Source organism: Mycteria americana, chromosome 7 (genome assembly GCF_035582795.1).
Source record: "Mycteria americana isolate JAX WOST 10 ecotype Jacksonville Zoo and Gardens chromosome 7, USCA_MyAme_1.0, whole genome shotgun sequence".
Lineage (NCBI taxonomy): Eukaryota > Metazoa > Chordata > Aves > Ciconiiformes > Ciconiidae > Mycteria > Mycteria americana.
In genome coordinates, this window is record NC_134371.1 from 54,869,469 (window position 1) to 54,892,362 (window position 22,894).

The 22,894-nt window shown below is 38.1% G+C and overlaps 1 protein-coding gene across 8 annotated transcripts in view; it reads right to left on the reverse strand.

The window, feature by feature from the left end:
- Positions 1-22,894, reverse strand: part of ADGRL2 (adhesion G protein-coupled receptor L2) — a 163,169-nt gene that overhangs the window by 32,217 nt on the left and 108,058 nt on the right. For 6 of the 8 annotated variants that reach the window (XM_075508502.1, XM_075508503.1, XM_075508501.1 and 3 more), the window contains exons 4-9: positions 19,641-19,750; positions 13,137-13,937; positions 5,032-5,328; positions 4,383-4,486; positions 3,361-3,546; positions 2,275-2,313 (exon numbers count right to left, since the gene is read on the reverse strand). In XM_075508502.1, the coding sequence (XP_075364617.1) occupies positions 2,275-2,313; positions 3,361-3,546; positions 4,383-4,486; positions 5,032-5,328; positions 13,137-13,937; positions 19,641-19,750 (1,537 nt within the window). The remainder of the gene's footprint in view (positions 1-2,274; positions 2,314-3,360; positions 3,547-4,382; positions 4,487-5,031; positions 5,329-13,136; positions 13,938-19,640; positions 19,751-22,894) is intronic. The other 2 variants (XM_075508504.1, XM_075508508.1) reach the window with 1 other exon arrangement.

Genomic DNA, 22,894 nt, shown 5'->3' on the forward strand with positions numbered 1-22,894 from the left:
ATCAATAGAGCAAACAAGATGTCCACTGACTGTCCCTGTTATCAGTGAAGGCAAAACTGTAAAACTGAATAGAGTTGCCATTTTAAAAAGTCTTTCTTGTAACAACTCTTATCATCATGTTTTAAGGTTCATTAAGCTGCATATAACGTAACAGTAAATAAGGAAGAAGAAGAATTCAGCGACATGATTACATTATTTTTACAAAATAATCCAATCAATCAGAGTAATCAGTTAATCAATTGAAGGCAGGCTCTTACATTAATGCATAATGTAGCTGTGCATTGAGTATGCTGTGCATTGAGTACGCCATGCATTGCTGAAACACCCTGTTTACTCTGTCCCATTTACCTAGTCATAATGTGTCATTAAGCATATATGTAATTTGTTTGATCAATTTAAAAGCATTGGGGAATGGAAACAGAACACATTGTACAAACAGAAAGATGTCAGTCTGGAATACTATATTGTGCAAATAAACGAATAGGAAAAGTTGGTCAAGGCTATTGTCAGAGCAAGATTAATTAGCCTAATCCATTTTAATATCCTCTTTCTGTCTGCATTGTGAGCCACCACGACCTTCCTGGCAGGTGGAAGATACTTCGAAGTGGCATTAAAGCCTTTTTTCTTTCTCTAATGGGAGACAGAATAGTCAAAATGCTCGCACTGATACTGCTGCAGCCATTAACTAGAGTGGAACAGAAATTGGTCTGCAGAGGCCAGATTCATTAGTCACCAAGAAATACAGATTGGAGCCTCTAATCTGAGGTACAAATGAATCCTCTGTCACAAACTGGGAACTTGCTTCATTTGCATAGTGTAAGTCAGCTTTTGATTTGTAATTTCAAGAGGTTTATTAGTCTTATCTAAGCAGAGAAGCCCATTTGAGACCTACAGAAAATGACACCGGTCGGAAATTAAGGTTGTGCTACGGTTTCTTGTGTATCTCCATATAGCGCTGATGATATGCATTCATTAATATGAAACACTTTTTATTTATTACAGGATAATCTAACTCTCCATTTTTCCTGTGGAAAAGGATCGCCTGCTCAGCAGTATTTCTGAGGCGTTCTCTCCTCTCAGACAGAGGCGGGCGGGCGGTGGGAAGACCATGCAGCCCCTGTGACGCAGCTGTCGCAGCAACCCCATTACTACTCTTCTCACGTTCATGTTTACTATTGAAAATTAAGTATGAAAACTCAGTCTACTCAAACCATATCTGCTGGATTTCCCTTTACTATTAAAAAATATTTTCCAATAGAAACCTATTACAATTATTATTATTTGAGAAGTTAATTTCTCTCCAGATCTTGTCTCTTTTTGTCAAATTTTTGCATAACTGGGTATCTCCCATCCACTTCCTGGGCTGCAGGATAAAAGACAGAAGCACCCTGTACAGAGAAATGTCTCTTCAGTAAGAGCCTGAATTATTTTACTATGTTGTAAAGTATTTCGAAGTTCTTTTCAAAAATTATTCTTACATTTTATCTCAGAGGGTAGGAGTAAAAATCAGTATTTTAAAAGAAACTTTGAAAAAATGTGCAATAGAATTTTTCAGAGCCAGACACAATCTGTTCTAGGGCTTTTTTCTCTTCTTCATAGGCACGAGGTGGCATTACCAGCATTGTACTGCAGAGCAGGAACTGGCCGCTACGGACAACCATTCTACAGCAGATGAAAGAACTGAAAATCAGGTAGCAATGTATTACATGCCTTCCATATAGCCTGGTTAATGGGACGTGGCACATGTTTTACTAGTAAAGTTAGAGAAATGTTTGTCTTTACATTTTATCCTGAAGTCACTGAATCTGGCCTTTGTAACAACTCTTAAAACTGTAAGAAAGGATGATTTTACTAGGTATAAGAATACACAAAGAACAAAGCAGGCTATATAATGTACATTTTTCATGCAAGCAAATTAACTCTAAACAGTCTTTGATATAAAATACTACCAAGATGAAGTAATTTCTGTTAAGTTGCCAGCTTTTTCCTCTACCCAAAGTTGTATTATGAGAGAGATGTTACTTCCAATTCAGATAATAACTATTTCTGCTCTTTTGGTTTTGAACAAGTCGAGGTAAAAGAGGTATAAACTTTGATCTTTTAATGTTTTTTTCTGAGTGTTATACCTGTGCAAAGCCAACATTTGTACAGTTGATATGGGGCACAATACACATTTATCAAAGACTGAAATACATAGGATCATGCAGCAAGATGATAAAGCGTGGCAGGTTGCTGAAGCAGGGAGAAAGCAGGGTGACAGCACAGGAGAGATACCTTAAGGTAAGCCCTGCATGTCTTCTCTCGTTTTTGGAGCTTTTTAGTAAGAAAAAAGAAAATCAGAAGTTAGACACATTCTGGAAAGCTTCAGAAATATCAAAAAATTAGTCTGGTGTTTCAAATCCCAAATTTGAACTCTTGCCTGGACATGAATCTAGTTTCTGTCCAGCGATGACTATAAAAAAACATCACATACGAAACGTTTTTCCCCAACCTTTATACAGGTGCCCAGATATCTTTGCCCAAATGGCGGGATTTGTGTGAAAAGGTCAAAGGAGAAAATCCCCGTGTGGGCACTTGATCTGCCTCTGGAAAAACTGTTTCAAGGGCAGCTAGGGATCGTAAATAAAACTATTGCCAAAATAAGAGAGGAGTGCATGGAGTTCTCGCTCTAAAGGAGGCTGAAAAAATGTTTTGTTTGTAGCTTGTTGACTAAGCTGATGCAAGGAAGAGGCCAAGAGTGAAGCATTTCCTCTGAGAAAAAGAGGAACGGTAGTAACACTTGTGACTTGTATTTAAACCGCAAAGACATAAGTTTTCTCTGAAATGTTTCTCTGAACATCATTCCGGAGAAAACACTTATTTGTGTTTTAGATATGCGTATTAAGGCATTTTTATGAAGATCAGTTATAAGTGATGTTGGCATCTTTAAAAGGCTAAGAAAGTGCTATTATTCTGCAGGAAGCCAGATTAAAATAAAACCCTGCACCTACGCAGAATCCCACTGATTTTATTACATGTTCAGGGTTAAAAGGATCACTGGATAAACATGCTGATTTGTTACAGAATTTCTGAGAGCTAATGCCCATTTCCCTCACACTAGTTATAACACATTCCAGATTTTAATAAGGAACACAGCTATGTATTTTAGGACCAGTCAGCTATTGTGAATTATATCTTATTCTCTAAAGAAGGTAATTGCAACTTTCTGCTGTGTATTTACTGCTGTTTTCTCTTACATGTTTATTCCAGAACTGTAAGCACGCAGGAACAAAGTATAGATTAATATTTCTGAAAGGAAAAAAATAAAAAAACCAAGGGCAATGGTTATCCCAGCAGGACGAGATGATGGGAGGTGTGTACCTTGTTATAACTCCTTCCAGCAGAGTCTTTTTCACTGGGCCGCAATTCCTGCAGTTGAGCATCTAAAATGTCCACGAGCTGCTCCATCAGCCTCACTGATGAACTAACATCGCCAGCGAAGACCGGTCCTTTGGTGTGTTTAGCCAGTTCATTGGCCAGACTAGCAGCATTTTCTCCACTTCTGATCTGAAATGACAATTTATATTATCTCAGCAGGGTCCCTTGTTCTGCTTGTGGCTCCTAATTCCAATTCCCTGTGTACCTTTGTTGTGGTGAAATAACCATTTGCACGTACATTGAAATCTGCAACTAATTGAGACCAATAACGTCCTCTTTATCTCAGAAGATTAAAGGTTCTTAGATCCGTGACACACAAAAGCAGTTCTTAACAGCCATCAAAACCAGAAATCAGACTGGGACTTTTGGGCTAGATCTTCTATTCATCCTCACTTTTATTTTACTGCCATTATCAGACAGTAAGAAATCTATTTGTTCATACTAGTGCTTGAGGCATTTGAAAGTCAAGTAGCCTGGTACTGACAACAAATTATCCAGTTTTCATAAACTTAGGAAGTAGGGAGGGAAAACACAGAAAGTGGCTCTGCACTCTAATCGTACTGTTATTAATGCACTCAGACAAAAATCTATTTATTACAGTATAATTTTTCCTGAACCAAAAAACCTTGCTGTATACCACAGTTTTTGCTGCGTGATTTATAGTATTTCATTTATTAAGCAAATATAGCTTTTGTTTCTTGAACACTAACAAAGCTACTTTGCTTTAAATAGCAATGAAAACACGTATTCACAGATTCAATACAAGAACTTAGAGGGAGAGCGTACCAAAATACACATATGAACCTAACTGTTGGCCAATGCTTTGCACACAAAGTACACATAACTCCTTCTACTTTAAATGAACACAGAGTAATAAAGACGGCTTCAACAAACTGAATTATTAATGCTCAGAGTTAAAATCCTTAATCACCAGTGTACACCAGATTAAAAGGTTTTCAACCAACCTTCTGAGCCAGCTGATTTACCCAGTGTGAGGTGCAATTGCTAAGATCAGGGCCTTTGGGGTTCCACGTTCCTGTTAAGACCACGCAGAGATACGAGGCAGTTCCTACAACAGATGTAGAAAACTACAGTGAAATGGAAACCATTTTTCTGCATGCATTCAGGAAATCGGCTACACTGTGCTCCTAAGCAATGTTAAATTCTGAATGCCGCTAATGGCAGTAGTTGACAATAATTGACAAAAACGTAAGGAAATAATGTAGATTACAAACTGCAATAAAAAAGTCAGTGAAAAGTACCAGACGTTTTCTGCAAACAAACAAAAAGCCCTTGATTTTTCCTGGAGCTCATCCAGAGGGGAGCTCATAATGAGGAAGGCAGCTGTAAGCATATTTCACAACAGTCCTCCAGCAAAGCCCTAAAATTTGACCTGGATTCTCAAAAGCGCATGTGCAAGGTAATTCTGCAGCTACGCTCAAATGCCGTTCGCAGATTAAAACTTGACCATTGCCTGTAGATACTGCATTCTCCAAGTAACAAAAAACCACGTGACAGACAGCTTGAGATTAAAACAAAAGTTCAGCATGAAAGAGCGGCACATTGCTTTTGAACTGTCTGCTTGAAATCAAGACATATTTTTAAAGGCAATACCTCGTGTTCCTTTGGGGCAAGGGCGTTCAACCATCATTCCCCTTTGTGTCTGAGGCCAGCTAATCCCCCTGGCCTCAGTCGGTTCACAGAATCTCTCTGGCAAAGGGAAAAAACTTGTCACAGGAGGAATTTTGGTTGTGGAAACGGGTGGCGGTGGCTTGGGTCCTCTGCTTCCTTCCTTTGTTCCTCCAGCTAATGTTGTGCTTATGGGACCTTTCTGAGATGTAGTGCTAGTGGTTGACACTGTGGTTTTGTATAGCTCTGCTGAAGAAGTTATTGTCACTGCTGTGGTAGGCACTGCACAGAGAAAATTAGAGTAGTAATAAAGTAAATGACTTCAGAATTATAAAAAAAGAAGTTCTTTAAAGGTTACTTATACAGTTTTAAAGGATTCTCTGGTGTCTCCTTTCCTTTATCTTAATATTACTCTTATTGCTATTCTGGGTGCTTAAGAAGTAACTTTGACTGGTTTTTTGGTTTTGTTTGTTTTTTTTTTTTTTTACTCCCAGCTCATACCAGTATGATGTTTCAGCACATTCTCCAAATAATCTCTTCCATAATAAAAATTGACAGTTACATTTCTAAAGGTTGAAAGGCAGTACTAGTGAGTTATCAGTATATAACAAACATGCCCAAAGCAATTAAAGATTACTTAATCACTTTTGCAGAAGGAATAACTCAATAGACAGAATCATTTGAATCAGCATGCCATAAACAATGCGGTCCAGCTTTAACAACAAAGGCAGTGGGCTGTAACTAACAAGACCATTTTAAAAAAACAGACCCCAAAACTTCAAGTCACCCACTACACACCTTCCAGGAAAATAATTACCGTAACATCTTCCTACCCGGCAGTCATTCTGCTTGAGAGAGCTGCAGCATGCCCGATTAGCTCCAAACAGAAGCAGCGCCTAGCATGTACGTGGTGTTCTTGTGTTTGAACGTTTCAGGCCTTAACATCGTTTTTTGATAAAGCAGGTATGAAGACACAACTCGTTCAAGCCAGTGGCAAGTACCTAGTTTAATCTTTTATGAAACACTATGATCGGCTTAGGGCAAATCACTTCTGCCTGGGACTTGCAGCTGCTCACTCCACTGACCCACGTCGGGAATGCATCGCTGGAGCTGCTGAGGTACAGCCCGAGCCATGCCACAGTTCTGAGGCTTTGGAGAGATAATACTAGTTAATGCTAGTGGAGATAACAGTCCGGAATTCCTGTTTATCACCTCCAAATGTATATTGAGCAACCGTTGAAACAATGCAAGTGAGCAATGTAACTGAAACAGTTATCGTTAGTTATTTCCAAATCTTCATTAGTGTTCACAGTGCTTTATAGGCACATAAAAGCACAGATCCTTGTGCTGAGAATAAATAAGCTCGTATCAAGTATTTTTTAAATCCTAACTGATGCAGAGATAAATGAAGCTAATTTTAGGATTAACTTCAGTGGATAAAGTGGCTTTTTTCTTTCTTTTTTTCTTCTGCTAGGCCCTTGAACTCTGACTTACTGGACAATGCATCTTCTCTAAATTAAATCATGAACAAAAAACAAAAGAAGAGCTGCCTCACTTTCTTTCAGCAGATGTTTTTTAAGTGAGTGTTTTGAATAAGATTAACTTTCAGTAGTTTGGCAGATAATTATTTCAAAATCCTTTTTCAATTATATTAGGAGTCTCAAATATGAATTTATCTTTTTATTTTCACATGAGTTTAGAGTGGAGTTTTTGAACATCACAATCTGTTTTTAAAGACTAAAGGCAAAGATGTGCTTTTCACCCCTCTCTTGCTCACAAATGAGAAACTTCTTCGGAGGCTGTCTTCCCTTCAGTCTCGTTCTTGCCCGCTTGAATACAGTCTGTGTAATTGTGCTGAACTCGTGGCGTAGCCAGCTACTATGAAACCTACTGAAATCCCCGGATCTGTTCTGCAAGTGCTTGCCTGACATCTTGTGAAACTGCTGTAATTTTCTTTTGATTACAATGCATCCAGCCTTCTAGTGCTTTCCCAATTAACATTTGTCAAAAGCATTTGCAATCACTTGCAGAAGTGTCAGGCAACGCCTGCTGAATCAGGTCCTGGGGAATGGGGAACTGGTGGGGACGGAGAATGTTGTAGGGGACAACCAATTATTACTATCCATCCCCTAACACATTGTGCTAAGTAGTACATATTTAATCACTGAAATGTGTATTAGCATTATTGCAATTACTACTCAAAACCTATAATGTTTAGGGTAGCTTTGTCTCAGGAGCAAAATCTCACTGTAAGAATTCATAACAACTCTCTGAAGTTCAGTACTGAGGTAACAATTTTCAGAACATATTTTGTGCTGCACCCTGAGCTAAAATATCCTGCTGCCATTATGCAACTTTAGGTAGAACAATTTTAATGCTATCCATTAAAATCAATTTCAAAGCGTATCACCTATGATTCAAAAATGACCTGCATAGCTTCGTAGTACATACTTTAGAAATATATTTATAATCTCACATTTTAAGAGAAAGACTTCACCTGTCTCACAAAACTGAAAAAAAAAATACAGATAATTTCTAAGAGATTTTCTCTTGAATAAAACTTTAAAAAAGGAGAAGTCAGTATATTTAAGAATGTACCAGGAAACTTCAGACAGTTGTGGAAGTCTGGGAAAGAAGATGGTTGAAAAAAGAAGAAACGACCGAACACATCACTTTAAGGAATACATCTACCTTTTAGAAGGCAGATCATTTTGTTTTTAATGACCTGTTGGGGAACTTAATCTGCAAGGCCATTCTCCTGAGCTGCAAGAAGACACATGATAGCTGTCACCACCTGATGCGTCTGGTTCTGAAAGCTGAGGGTGATGGCATCCGCCAGCTCCCATGCACTGCCTTGCGGAGTGCTTTACCAATGTAAGATAATGGCAGTGATGATTAATATGCCGCAACTAAGAAGAAGAACAAACTCCATGTTGAGGTTATTAACCTATTGTTCCAAGCAGCAGGGGTGAGCCTCTACAAGGCTGAAGATATGTAATTTTTGTCCAATGCCAAAAAAGCCGCTTTTACAACGTGAGATTCTATTTTGGACTTTTTGACTAGGCTTAACATGCCGAGGAGAAAACCAAAACCTCTTCTGCCTTCTTCCTTTTTTTTAAGAATAGGTGTGTCTCGTTATCAGCTGAAGACAGTCTTCATAAAATTAAAAGAAAAAAAGAAAAGAGCAATAGGAAGTAAATTCAAAGATTCAAGTTGAGGGTAATTAATTTACATTTGTTTCATGCAGTTCCTAACAGCTGATTTAAACAGTTATGCATACTATCTGTTTCTAAAAATGAAGACACCACTGGAGTAAAACTTAACACCTGTTTAACAGTGTGATGTCTATAAAAAACATAACACAATTGCCTAGGACAGCAGGGGAATAGTAACTTTGGTTCCCCAAATGACAGTGAAGAGTAGATTTAGAGAAGGCACACAAGCTATCTAGTATTCTTTGCCAACAGGTTTCTATTCTAAGCAGGCATAAAATACATTTTAAAAAAAACAAACCAAGGCAAAACAAAAAATTCCCCACCCGAAATACAACTCTGACCTTAGATTTAAATTGTGTTGAAATGACCAGATGATGTGCCACTTCTGAAAATATTAATGGTTCCATTTTCATCTCCAGCATCTAGGTAATTTTAGAAATCAGCTGCATGGATTTTTCAGTTAAACGCACGCCCTTATAGGTCGGGTATTTCAATGTATTCGGACATGTGAAAATCTATGTGCCCGCCTTCATTTTCAAAAGGTGTCACACACTGAGCTGCCGCGTAAAGCAATGGAGATCAGAAAGCTGTGCAAATCCAGATTTCCCTGCCTTCTGCTTATTACCGCTGTGTGTCTGTTTTCACGCTTCAGTGAATGGCAGGGAAGTCACTAAGACTCACCTAATTACCTATAGGTTCCAGCTATTATGCTAGCCAGTACTCTATTGACCCTGCCAAATCCCATTTAGTTGAAAGTGAAATGTTTACACAGCCATTTATAAATTTACACCCTGAAAACAGTAACAAATACGCCACAAAATTAGCAAAATACCTAGGATCAAGAAATGTGCTATCTGGTCCCCATTATACTGTCTTTACTTGTACAACCACTGTTTAATCAATCTGCAGTATATCAGATTTGATATAGTAGTAAAGATCTAATTTACTTAACAATTTGCTGCGTGACTTTGTCGTAGATTCTTGGTGTTATAAAGATTTAGTTGCACTAGTTTCCTATTATTTCAAGCCCTTGGTGATAGTACTCTCCGAGTTTCTGTTCTGTCCACACTCACAACATCCATATTTTCCTGCAGTGATCCAATAAAACTTAATGATGGGTATCATGGTACAAAAGGGGAGACAACTTCAGTTTGAACAGTTTGCACAGTTAGCGCAAATTGGGATGAGTGTAGATGAAATCTCTCCCTAATGCACCAACACAGAACAAAAGGATTTATCTTCTTTTTGTTACCAAGGAAACCTTACAATGTAATGCTCATATTCACTTTTTAGGGGGAAAATTCCCTTCATTCTTTCTGATCTTTTAACTTAAAATGCCTTTAAAAATTTCTATTTCAGTGAGGATTCAGTTGGTCCCTTGGATACCTCCTTTAGAAAGAATGCAACAGGACATATCCACTAAATTTACCAAGGATATAAAAACTCTGGCTTGTTTTGAATTTTTCACAGCGGCTTTTTTTGCAGGGCCTGATATATTTTATTTTATTTCTAAATTAAGGTTTTGATTTTTAAATGTAATTTTTACACTTAATCTTAGAAAATGTGCTCTTCTGCAATATCTGAGTGGTTCTTGTCAGCTGTCACTCTGAAAACCATTTCTACATCTATGTACTATAATTCCCATGAGACAGGAGAAGAAAAAAACAACACATGAAGAACGAGGCTAAGGGGGGAGTTCTAAGGGCAGCAGACCCCATTGCCAGGGTAAATCAGCAGCCTGGCTGCGGCATCCGCAGTTTTAGAAATCTGAAGAGTTCTCCTGAAGATTAAGAAAATAAGGATACGTGGAGCACATGACAGGGACAGTTGCAAAAGGAGAAAATGGCGTAGGTTTGCAGCAAGGGCAATGTCAACATTAGGTTAATTATAGTGGTATTTTAGAGGTTTCAATAGACACATTTAAAAATGAAAGAAAAAACAGAGAGAAAAAAGGCAGATTTGGGGTCATGGATGAGTCCAAGATTTTAGCCCTGGGAGCAAATGTAAACCCTTGAGCTCAAAACTGTGACTCAAATGTGACAATTCATCTTTCATGTAGGAAGAAAGACTGTTGTTTTTGAAGCACTTGGTATTTGGAAGTAATGGTGTAGACAAGAACTGATAGCCAAGACAGATAGATGGGGAAAAAAAAATCAGCGTGTGTCTATATATCATTATTGCTCCCACGGCAACAGAGGGAACACAGATTGCTGAGTTTCCTACAATAGTCCCAAGTTAACCATTCGAACAGAAAAGGCCATGACTTCCAATTTTGAGGCACTGACCTTGTGACACCATTAAATACTTGATATTAAAGTACCATTGCAAAAGACACTAAAAGAAGGTTCTTGTGTTAGGTGACTTAAAGAAAGTTATCCTAACACCTATGTCTTTGAGTAGATGATTAAGACATATGAGTCAACCACAGAAAAAACAAACCAAACCAGAACAAAAGAAACACAAAAATGCCCTTCATCAAATGTGCTGAAAACCTGATCTAATTCCATATGAGATAAAAAAATCCAAATGTGTATTACACATATAGATCCTTTAACTGTGTAACAATAGAAGGATTGATCTTCAATTTATGTAGACTTTATGCTGAAACAAAGAGGAACTGAGAATATAATACAACTAAAACACAGAGTTAGAAACTGTACAGAATCTCTTCTTGGTTTTATAGCAGTACATCTCAAGGACAACCGTATTAGATAATTTTTCCTTTAATTTAGTAGTCTTTAACTAGAGGCAATTGGTTTAGGCAAAAGAGGAAATGAACTGAAACATATTCTTAGATCTGCTATGTACAGATCCATACAAAATTTAAATATTCGGTATTGGCTTTATATAAGGAAAAATACCCTTTGTGAATATATGCATGACATATTCAAATAAACCTAGTGTCTTCATATGGTTTCTCTATTTTAAAAAGGGCATAATCAAAATATATTACTGATGTCATAATGCATTTAAAACCCAAACTCATAAATCACTCAAAAAATATTCCTTCTCTGTCTTCACGCGTGAATGGGCAAAGAGCTCAGATGAGAGGCAAGCACCCTGCAGTGTGCCCTGGACCCCTTCTCGTCTAGGTCTGATTGGAATAAACCATTTCTCCCCCTGCCTTGCATGCCAGCAAGGAATTCAGGAACATGAAGGGTGCTGATGGATGCCCAAATCTCTTTCTGATATTAGATGGGACGTGGCCAGCACGTGTACTGTAACTTAGGATCTTGGGAGACTCTCTCGTAACAAAAACATTATGAAATGTCTTACTGGAGACCTTTGGTGGTTTAACTAAAGCAAAGGAAGGATTCCACAAAGCCTTTTCTTCTCTCCCTGCTCTTCCTTAACACTTTTCCCTCAATGCAATGATTTAAAGATTAGCTTTTGCCACATTCATGGCAGCTGCCTGAACTGCGAAAGCTACTTAGAGACTGCACCTCCATTTTCTCCTCTTACTATTAAAGCTTTGGAGAATTTAAAATGCATCTTCATCTCAGTTAAACTGAATGAAAAGTGACATGCATGAGAATGTATGAAAATGAAAGCTATAATTTTTTTCTAATTACATAGGTGGGTATGTCTCCGCTAAGAGCAGCCCCAAAGCCTCCCTGAGGAATGGACGAGCTTGACGTACAGCATGCAAAGCTTCCCGGGACGGCTGCCCTTGTGGCCGGAGCTCACTCCCCAAACACCTGGAACCTGCCTGAGCCTGGCCAGGTATTGCCAGGGAGGTCTGCAGGAGGCAAATTGGACAGATCTTCACTTGGCTCTGGAGATGACTAATGTACTGGTTCTAAACTGCCGTGTTCTGCTGCATCTTATGTATGTTTGTACCTAGGAAAAGCTCTATGTATGTTGATACAGTAGTGTCCACACTACGTGGTTTGCACTGCTGTGCATGAATCGGCTTTGCTGAAGCAGTATAGCTACTTTTCACGTGGAGAAGCCATTATTACTACTTTTTTAAAGTAGAAAAAACGGCTGCTAAACATGCATACCAGTTAGGTGAGAGAAGTGTTACCTTCATCACTAAAGCAGCTTATCAACATTCTGTCCCTTACTGCATGCATCTTCTGCCATGGAGCATTTCTCTTGGTATTTACTCTCCCCTGCAGATGTTAATATGTGGCTGTGCCTGTTCATGTTATTTTTAGGGATTTCTGAGACCTGAAGACCTCCGTTTTTCTTTCCTCTTTTGGCAGTTAGTGTCTTTCCTTTTAGGTAGTTGTTCTAACTTCAAGTGAGCTGAATTGCAATTCTAACGGACTTACCGAGAAACCTGCTAAAAAGAGGTCAGATAATCTTGCCTAACCCAGCATTAGAAACTGTGAAAATGGGGCTGCGGAAAAATATTTATGCTTGGTATTGCACATTAACCCCATACATCTCCTCCGGGACCTCCCAGCACACATCACTCTCAACTGCTGGCACCAAGAAGTTAAAAGGTCTGCATATATGTTGTAATCAATTCAGAAGTCAGGTAACACCGAACGGATGGGAACAGGCTTCTGGCTCAGTGTGAATCAACTCAAACTTACTTTTGCTATAGAAAGTCAAACTGACTGATGGTATAAAGTAAATAACTCCCCAACTCATTCTCAAACACAGAAAAGCTAAACACTTGCATTAAAAAAAAGGAAGAAAAGAAAAGTACAAGCCTGTACACCAAATAAAGTAATTCTCTCTCTCTCTCCACAGGTGCTGCAAATCTGCCTTGCACCAGTGTAACGCTGTACTGCTCAGCACAGCACGGACAAACAAGCCCTCCTTGCCTTTCTGCCAAGAGCTAAGTCTAAGACCAAAGATATCGTAACATAGTTATCTGAATGGAAGTACAAAGGGATTAAAAATGAGAAAAAAAAATCTTACCTTGGGCAGGATCAGGTGGGCCAAACTCCAAAGAATAGCGCAGAATGAAGTTGTTATTCCACACGTACAGCTGGTTGTCTCTGGGGTTGTAATCCACTGCGGCGATGTACTGGTACTGGTTGGGGAAAGGAACATCCACGTGCTCGCCTCTGCTTAACCTGGTGTTGTAGATGTAATCGATGGCGTTCTTGCCGGTCTCGCTCTCATTGTCCTGATACACCGACCGCACTACGTACAGGACACCACATATCATGAAAGCATTGGATGCTGCCCGTTTGTCATATGTCGTCTCCCAGGTGGCTTCGAAACGCAGGGTGTAGGGGTTCAGCTGGCTAATTACTATCATCCCATTGTTTTGCTCCGTAGCATAAATTACCCATAAGCCATTTTCATCAACTGCCAAGTCAATATCAGTCTTTCCTCCCCATCGGTATGGAGAAGTGTCATGGTAATTAGCATAATTGATTATGGCCTCTCCACTCTTAATTCTAGTCCTCAAGTCGAATTTTACTATGTTCCTAGTTCTTTCCTTGTTAAAAAAGACAGCGCCATCATACACTACAAATCCAGTACCATCCACTCGATTTGGGAGTTTATATGTCGTCTGTTGGCGTCCGTTTTGGAAGTCCTCTAAAGAAGCATATTCTATCAAAGTATCGGTGCGATATGGAGTCCATGGCATGAAGTATATTTTATCTGCAGCCTGGAGAGGATCTTTGCACCAAGCACCTGCTTTTTGTTCAGCTTCATATAAATACGGTGAGTCCACAATTGCTTTCAACGTCCCCGGGCAAACAAAAACTAACAGTCATAGAGAGAAGTAAGACAAGAATTACGTCAAATTAAGACTATCTCATAATAGAAAGAAAAAAAAAAGAAAAAAAAAGGTAGGTAAATCATAATGACTGTGTCAGGAAGAAAAAAAATCAATTTAATTGGCACTAGATTATACCTTATGTTATAATTAATGCAATTATCACCCTTTATCATCCACTTTTCTTAAAGTTACCATGTTCTTGCTGTACCAGTATGGAAAGTGGATGGGAACAGTTTTCACTAGTACAGACCAAGGCTCAATGGCATACACAGACAGCTGAAAATGTAGAGCTACTCTTGCATTTTCGTCTTAGACTTTTAGTGAGTACGCATTAACGCTCCAGAGCTTTTAACTGGTGTGCAGCAGTGCGCTAGGTCATTTCAGTCAAAAAAAAAAAAATCACATTGACTTGTTTAGAACTTTAAGAAGTGGTGAGGCTGAAAAAGGAGGTGCCTCGATTAAAAATAAAGGAACAAAACAAATCAACAGGTATATAGAGAAAGCAATTAGGAGCAGAGAAAACAAAACACAACCAAAGCAATGAATGAAACAGACCAGGAAACCCTGTAACCATGGCATGCTATGGAGAGGGTTCTGGAAGCCAGGCAAGATGACACTCGATTAACAAGAATTTACCCAAGGGTGAGAGAAAGAGAGGGAAAGAAAGACAAAGAGAAAGGGAGAGAAAAAAGCAAGGGAGTCTTCCCTCCAGCCCAAGTATTTCAGACACTATACCCCGCCACCTACTTTAAGCAGCCAAGTCACTTTATTGCAAACAGTCGACTTCTTTATGAGGTGTACTTATGAGATCCTGCTGATTATCATAATATAAGAGTGTTGTGGGGAGGGGAAGGGAAGAGGTTAACATCCATAAGGCACATAACAAGGAGCTGGGGTTTGGACTGTATACGTTATTTACCTTTTTGCTCCACTTCTATTTTAAGCATCGGAAGAAAAATAAAAAAGTGCAAGGAAAAAAGAAAGAAGATTAACATAAATTGACTATTAATCTAAAGATTAAATTAGTAACAGACGCTAAATATAGGGAGAATAAGAACTGCACTATATTGGATAAAGAGAAACAGACAACAGGAAAACCTAGCAGGAGAGAGATTCTACGGTTACACAAGTGAACACGGATCAATCATTTTAGTAGATTAAGGAGGCAATACAGATATGTTGGCATGTAGTTTCACTTAGTGAACCTGAATAAATAATGAATGACTTTACTAATGCATGCTATACATACTCTTCTTCTTCTCAAAGCATAATGCTATCAAGATGGTTTTTAAGTGACACATTAATTTATCATATATGTGCGAGTGCACATATACATATTATATTAATTGGATAATTATAAATCCAAAATGCAGTATATTAATTATATAGGTTTGTATGTGTGCTTATTAAACCTTCCCCCATCTTTGCCCCAGACACCCTTCTGCTTTTCTTTCTTGTAAAGAAAGCAGCTTGCATCCTTTAGCTCTCCTTAGGTTTTATTTTATTTTTTTTCCTGAATGTTAATCTTGAGAACCTTTGCCACTTCTTAGTCTGTAACTGCAAAATCAGACTAGAAGGAATAAGCAAAAACATCTAGAAAAAAGAAGCAAAAGCACAGTAAGCAAGAGGAAAAGAGAAGAAAAAAATTAACATTTAGCTCATTCAGATATTCTCCAGCATCATCGATTAAGCCCGAAACAGCAAGCTAGTACGCAAGGACAGTCATACTAAGAGTTTAAAACAAATATCCATCCCGCCACCGTACATGGAAAACATAAACCGAACCTGATTAACAAAGTTATATTACTATAGCAATTTTTCCCTGAGGAAGTTTTAAGGAACATATTACAGGAAGACGTATAGCTGAAGTCCAGCTAGTAAATAGCTTTCCAATAATTATTTGCAATAAAATCTATTTCATATACTCAGCAGCCTTTGAAGTATGCTCCTTTAGTTTCATAAAATGACCTGGAAAATGACAGATGTACCAATCTGTGTAACAGTAGCTGCTGATACCAAGGAAGTGTACTGAAACTATTTGTACAGCTATTACATTTTCAGTATTACGGTATTATCCTGAAGAATGTATTTGTATGTTTCATATAAAGTTTTGGATTTTCAGTTTCATTTAACAAAATTACATATGATTATTTTGAGAGAATGGTATTGGCTGAGCCGATCTAGTGTTTCTTCAGGGAACAATTCCAAAACTTTATGGGGGAGTGGGAGGGGGCTAATATTCTCAAAATGAGCAGTAGTTTTCCTAGCCTTTGTTCATTTATACCTCTTTAGGTAAAATACTTGTTTTTCTGCAATTTGTAATTCTTGAGTTATCCGAGTAAACAGAAGGTGTATTCTGAGGTGGATTCCTGGGTTTCACAATCAGTGTTAATGACTTTCAGATGATTCTGTTTGTGAACTTTTATGCATGAGTTTATTCCTTGCCAAAGAGCAATACTGATATTGTACCTGCTTAGAATTAGTAACAGGAGAGGGGGAAAAAGATAGGGATAACTAAAATCATTACTGGCATGTCTGCTCTGCGTGCATTGGTGTACAGCTGTACATTTTTCAGGGACAGATGGGCTTATTGAAATAAACAAATGCTGCAAAGTCCAATCAATACAGACAGAGAGAGAATAAAACACTTTAAAACGTTTTCTATTGAATTCCTGAGTCCAAAAAAGGCTTAAAATAAAAATGCACAGATGTACAAAATGGTACTTTTGATGTTCTTCTTCATAAAAGGGCTGACTTCTGTTATTCAGTCAAAGTGTCAACATACATTGTGCAGCATAATTGAGAGAAATGTCAAGTATGGTACTCTCAATTTCTTTGTAATTTAATCAATAACACTCTTATTTTAGGACAAAGCAATGCCTATCAAATTCGTCTAGAATTTTAGTTTTGTTGGAAATCCAACCGAGTATCTCAATAGATTTTTTTTTTTTTTTTTTTACTGAAGAGGATTAGAAAAACATCAGCAACAGGTCTATACTTTGAGATGCAAAAAAGGAAGTTTTTCATTAAGTACATTCTTATGAGGGCGATGAATACAGAACCCAGAGAAAGCTCAATCAATATGTATGATCAGCAAAGCAGTTACGTATTTCTGGAGGCCAGCAACACTTAGAGGAGCTCATAACTGCATTTTGTACAAGGGTGACACCAACTCCAGTGCGTAAGAAGTCCCAACTTTTACCATAAAACCTGGTATGATTGCTATTTGTAATCTCTCATGGACTGAAAGGTGCCACAGTAAGACACAGCAAATTTTGCAGTCTTGCAGTCACTGAAGATGAAGTTCAGGAAAAGTAAGAACCATAACTGAACTTTGGTTAGAAGTGCTGTGATCACTAAAAACCTCCCTTCCTAGACCCACAAAAGCCTATCCCACCTTCCTAACAAGTCTCTTACGCTGGGACAGCTGCTACTTGCAAACCTAATGATCTCAGTCATTCCGTACGTTTAGATATGGAGCACTGGAACAAGCAAAGGAGAAAAAAATTAGACTTGGTAACTAGAGTTTATCAGGCGTCAAAAAAAAAGAAAGAGACTTGGAAAAATACCAGGATAGGCTTTGTGGGACAGGGAAGAAAGATGGTCAACAATGAAAATGGCTACCGAAGCACAATGTGGTTTGAAATCAAACTTCAAAACTGATTTTAGCAACTGGCAACCTTTTTGATGACTGCTGGTAATGACAGGTGATGCCTCTTACAGTTCTGGAATTGGGCATAGTGTCATCACTGTACATGCTGCAGTTGACAAACTCCAAAACTTACACACTTTGAAAGACAAGGAGTATCCAGAATCCTGAGTTATGATAGACATAGAATTACATAATTCAAAGGGTAGGCCAATGCAATTGACAGTAAACAAAAATAAACATTTTAAAAGTAGAATAACTACATGTTAGAGTACAGGGTAGGCCGCGCTGTGGCACTATACTTCTGAAAACTGGAAAAGAAAAGATTCCTGTAGATAGCAATACCCAATCGGTAGAACATATCCACACTCCTCTTCCTAAAACAGCATAAAAAATTATGTTTGAACATTATTTGCATTACACTTTTTCTCTATGAGCTAGCCTACTGGAACTGGAAACGTAACCTCTTGTCATTTGACTGACCTCATGGTTTGGAATCAGATGCACTGCCCTCTTTCTGAGAATTTGGGAATGAAAATAGCGCTAAAGTAAAAGTGATCTTTGTGGAACAAAACTTTGGTTAGATTGGGGTAAGACATCACTCCTCAAAAGTGGCACGAGAAGAACGGTTACAACAAGCCACCGATACTACACACAGGAGGAATGGTACTAGGGATCACTGTATGCAGTAGGCTTCCAATCCTACAAATGGTACAGAAAAAAAATCAGCAAGCAACCATTTCACAATGACACAGCAGAAATGAAGAAAAAACAGATGATCTGTGTTTGGCCTTTAACAACAGTGAAGGTTCAATGTGGTGAAGCAGTACAGAGTAGTATTTCGGTTTAAGAAGTCTAAATTTTAAAATTGTGCAGTAAACAGTATGGACAGTTTTGACATAGCTTTGCTTATGCCAGAACTCATTTCCTTCCTTTTTGGATATATACTGTCACCACAGTGTTTTTGCATCTCAGACTTGGCCTGTTTCCTGTACCAACAGAAAATGTGACTTTGGTTAAGGATTACTGCAGATCAAGAAATTCACGCTTAATAATAACTTAAGGGAATGATCAGTGCACTGCTCAAATTCCATTGCAAACACAGCTATTTCTCTGTTGAGTAACGGGATGAGGGAGAAGTCACTGCAAAGAATGACCTTACAAGAAAGCAAAACCAGTTAAAAGTGTCGAATCTGCAGAACTTTTATAAACATGCATACATGTCAATGAAAAAAAGCATTAATTATTGCAAGGAAATAAGAAGTATGTCTAAAACTACTGAATTCTGGCATTAGAAAGAATATTGTACAAAACTGCTGAAGTAGCCGTAACTTCAAATTTTTCTATCTCAGTATGATTTCAGTATTTACTTTGTTTTCAGTGAAAAATTCTGTTTTGGCAGCTGATTCAAGCCACAATTCATGTTTTCTCTTTCCATTAAAAGTGAACATTTCTTTCTCACTCTTTCCCCCATTGTTTTTAAGAACCAAGTTTGAGTAACTTACTGATGAATTATGCACTCTGAATCTGCGTTCACTTATAATGTTCCCCTGAAGCACAAAGTCCTCTTACAATGTCCCCCAGCTAGGGCATTTGCCTTGGCGTGTCAGTGTTGGGTTTTGCTGTGCACCCAAAGTCACCACAACAGCAGGTAGCCTTTCAAGTAGATCATGATTAAAATTGAAGTCAATTCCTGCTTTAGAAGTCTGTGAGCCAAGCCAATTTGTCAGCAACTGGTAGCGGGCAAAAGTACAAATTTCTATCTGGCCTACTGAATAGCTAATTCGAGTTTGTTTTCTGGAAAAACAGTAGCCTTAAAAGCCAAACACTTAAGAACACAGACAGACACTTGGCCAGCATCACACCATGGCTTCCTTCCACACTTCGTGAAGCTAATTGGAGGCCCTAGTCTGCAAGTGCTCTGCATGCATAATGGGTCCGTGGGCCATAAACATATGCTTCTTTTCCATGTAACAGCACTCCAGCTTTAATTGTGAGGGCCAGAGGAAGTGAGCAAGAATAAAAAGATTATACTTACTGTAAGGAACACATTCATACTGAACTTCTAGATATTTGTACGTTCCAGGACAAGGATCAGGAAACACATCTGACCCAGTAACTACTATACACTGTGTTCGGTTGTTGCACCTGTAATGGGAAAAGAAAGCAAGCTAATTAATTTAAAATTACATTTAATTTGCAAGTTCATGCTAAAGTACTATATGCAGTGCTAACTCTCTTCACACTTGGGCAGTCCAATCCATAACACAACAAAATTAATTAATACTAGATCGGTCAAAGTCCATAAATAAGGCTTCAAGACAGTATTTCAGTTCAGGGTTTATACTTTTAAATTTGGAGATCGATGTTATCTCAAATGTCACTTGTTCCCACTGGTCCCAGCTGTCCCAAATATATACTGATCTGTTCAATAAAATCAAAGCAAAATGCAAAGATTATACAAAATGAAAAAATGTATAATTTTGTACAATAACGCAAATGAGCAATTCTTTTCATCTTTAGAGATATACATACTGCTGAATGGTTTTACATCTCAGAGAGATTTTTGTTGTGATTCAAGGAAACTATTTTGATTGGAAGAGTTATTGTAGACAGAGAGCATTAGCATTTCCATTTTAATTATTTTAGGAGCAATTGGTGGACTCTAATCTTCCTCTGTTAGGATACAGGAAGAAGTAAAGAATGACCATCTGAGGAAATAAGAAAAACAGTTAAAAAGAACTGCAAGAAAATTAATTAAAATGTATTTTAGAGGAGACTAAATACCGAAACATAGATCTGATTTGCTTAACAATGGAAGCCAATCCATTTTGATACAAAGAACTTTATTACAAGGCCTCCAACCACGAGCGTCTACTGAATTTAATGTTTTTTGAAAGTTTTTTTAATAGTAATAATCAAGAGATTTTAGACTACTACTCATTTTTCCAGAAAAAAAAGTATTAGCTTAAGAGTTAAAAGTGAAAAAACAATTACCTAACCCTGAAGAGATGGTCAAAATGGAATACAGAAAAAATAGTCAGAAGAAAGTAGAAGAAAAAAAGGAGAAGGTCAGGGAGTTTGGTGACTAAAAGAAAAAGAGCTTGGCTGATCTTCTCAGGGGTTAGTTTTGTTTGTCAGCAAACTGAATAACAGAAGTCTGAACTTAAGTAATAGTCTAGCCTTTGACTCCAGCTGTACATCAACTTCTCTATTGCCCTACTACTTCCCACACTCCCTGAATACCACATCCCAAGCTAAAATAATCTATCTTGTATCAACTGCTTTCCACAGCTGTACATCGCCAACAGGTGTAAGAATAATTCATGCTACCTCATAAAAGGTAAAGCAAGCACATTTGAAGAACTCCGATATAAATCACTTTCCTTTTTATATACTAATCAAACTAGCACAGAGCTGGTCAGGACATACTGTGCCTCTCGCTGAGCAAACTTGGGAACAACAACTCTTCTGACTTTATCAATTAATTCTTCTTTTCTTTTTCCTTTTTTTTTTAAAGCTACGTATTTCTAGCCTCATAAGGCTCATAATTGCTGAACTAATTGGAAATAGCCAGGGATTTCTGTATATATGCACAACCATGGACACAGATAGATGGTGAGTAATTCACCTGTCACCCACGGGCTGCTTGTGGCAGTGACTTTCCAGAGAGCACAGGCAGGTGCCTGTACAGCTATGGCACAGGCAACGCCGCACCGCTCCCAACAGCACTATTATTCAGTGCAACAGCTCGTGCAGTATATTAGGGAGTCTGGAACGAGTATGACACAACCAATGGCTTTCAGACCCATGTCGAAGTGATGAAATGTGCACCCAACTTGCAGAGAAAATCACGGTACTGAATCTGTAATACTGAAAACATACAATACAGCCACTTTTTTGTACTCACACGAAGGTCAAAGAGCTACTCTTGTGTGTGTTGTGTAGGAGGAGGCTGTAGAAGCAGGAGAAGGCAATATGGCCCAAGACCTCAAAGGTATCTCTGTTCTAAGCCCCGTACGGGTTTTTTCATGCCCCACACCTCAAGCCAGACTAACCAGCATGAGAAAACCTCGGATGTAAGATTTTTAATTAATTTCTTTAAATTTCTGTTTCTTTAGTAAAAACCTTATGCTGAAACCAAAATAATTCCTACAAAAAGACTCTGTGTAGTGCATCATTCAGTATAATGGTTTCCACAGCTTTGAGCTGTATGAAAATTTCATTTTACACTTGAATGAGCGGCAATTAAGAGAGAAATATTGATTTGTAACAAAATAAAAGGGATACATATTGGGAGAAATTGCTTGAGAATGAAACTGATGAAGGTCATATTTAGCTGTGGAAAAAAAAGTTTGACTAGCAGTATTTGTAAATCTTATGAAGAAGAGGGACTCTTGTCTCCCTATGAAAAGTTGTTTTTTCCCTTTCATTTTCCCCTAGTGAAGGACTCATAATCTTGCTGTCAGTCAGGAAACTGAGAAGAACTTCATGCTAGCTTGTATCGAAAGGACGTATAATAATAATTCGGAAGAAAATGCAGTATTTTTTCCTTTGTACAGTAAGTGCCAGTGTCAAACTTCAGGCACTGAGTGGCATTTACACAAAGTTGTTGACCTTCTAAAAACTTTTGACTATTTCTTTATGCAAGACTTCACCTGTTGTGCGTATGGTCACCTTTTGCTCACCTTTGGCCAAAATGAATGAGACCCCCAATTCCAAACCAACGAGCTACTCCCACTGCTGCAGTACTCAGCAGTGCTACAAAGCACACCACCACCACCTCCTCAAGAAGTGCAATTACTTGGATAACTGAATGAATAGAAGTATTTGTGCTTTAAGTCGTAGCTTTTTACATTCACATCACTGATTTTGCTGCATTGATGGTTGCATTTTATAAAACATAAGTAATTTTGAGATAAGGTTCTGATTTTCATGCACTTCTAAGATTTCAAATTGAAGACACTTGATTAAGATATTCACAGGTAAAAAAAATGGAAATTTCAGGTAACTATTTGTTACATAGTTAGTGGTCAAATTTCAGTTCCAGCGAAACCTTCACAAACACCCAACAGCAACTACAGCAGCTGTCAATCCCAATTCATGGGTTACAGAGAAGAGATGAAGAATAAGTGGACTTTGTAGAGGTAGTTCTGAGACAAGCAATTCGGGGAATTTACACTACTGCGATTTGTTCTCTGGATAAATGAAAGTCTTCTGTCTGCTGCGTTGTTGGTTTTTTTCCCCTGTAAAACCAGGGATACTAACTTCTCTATTAGTCATTGGCCTACA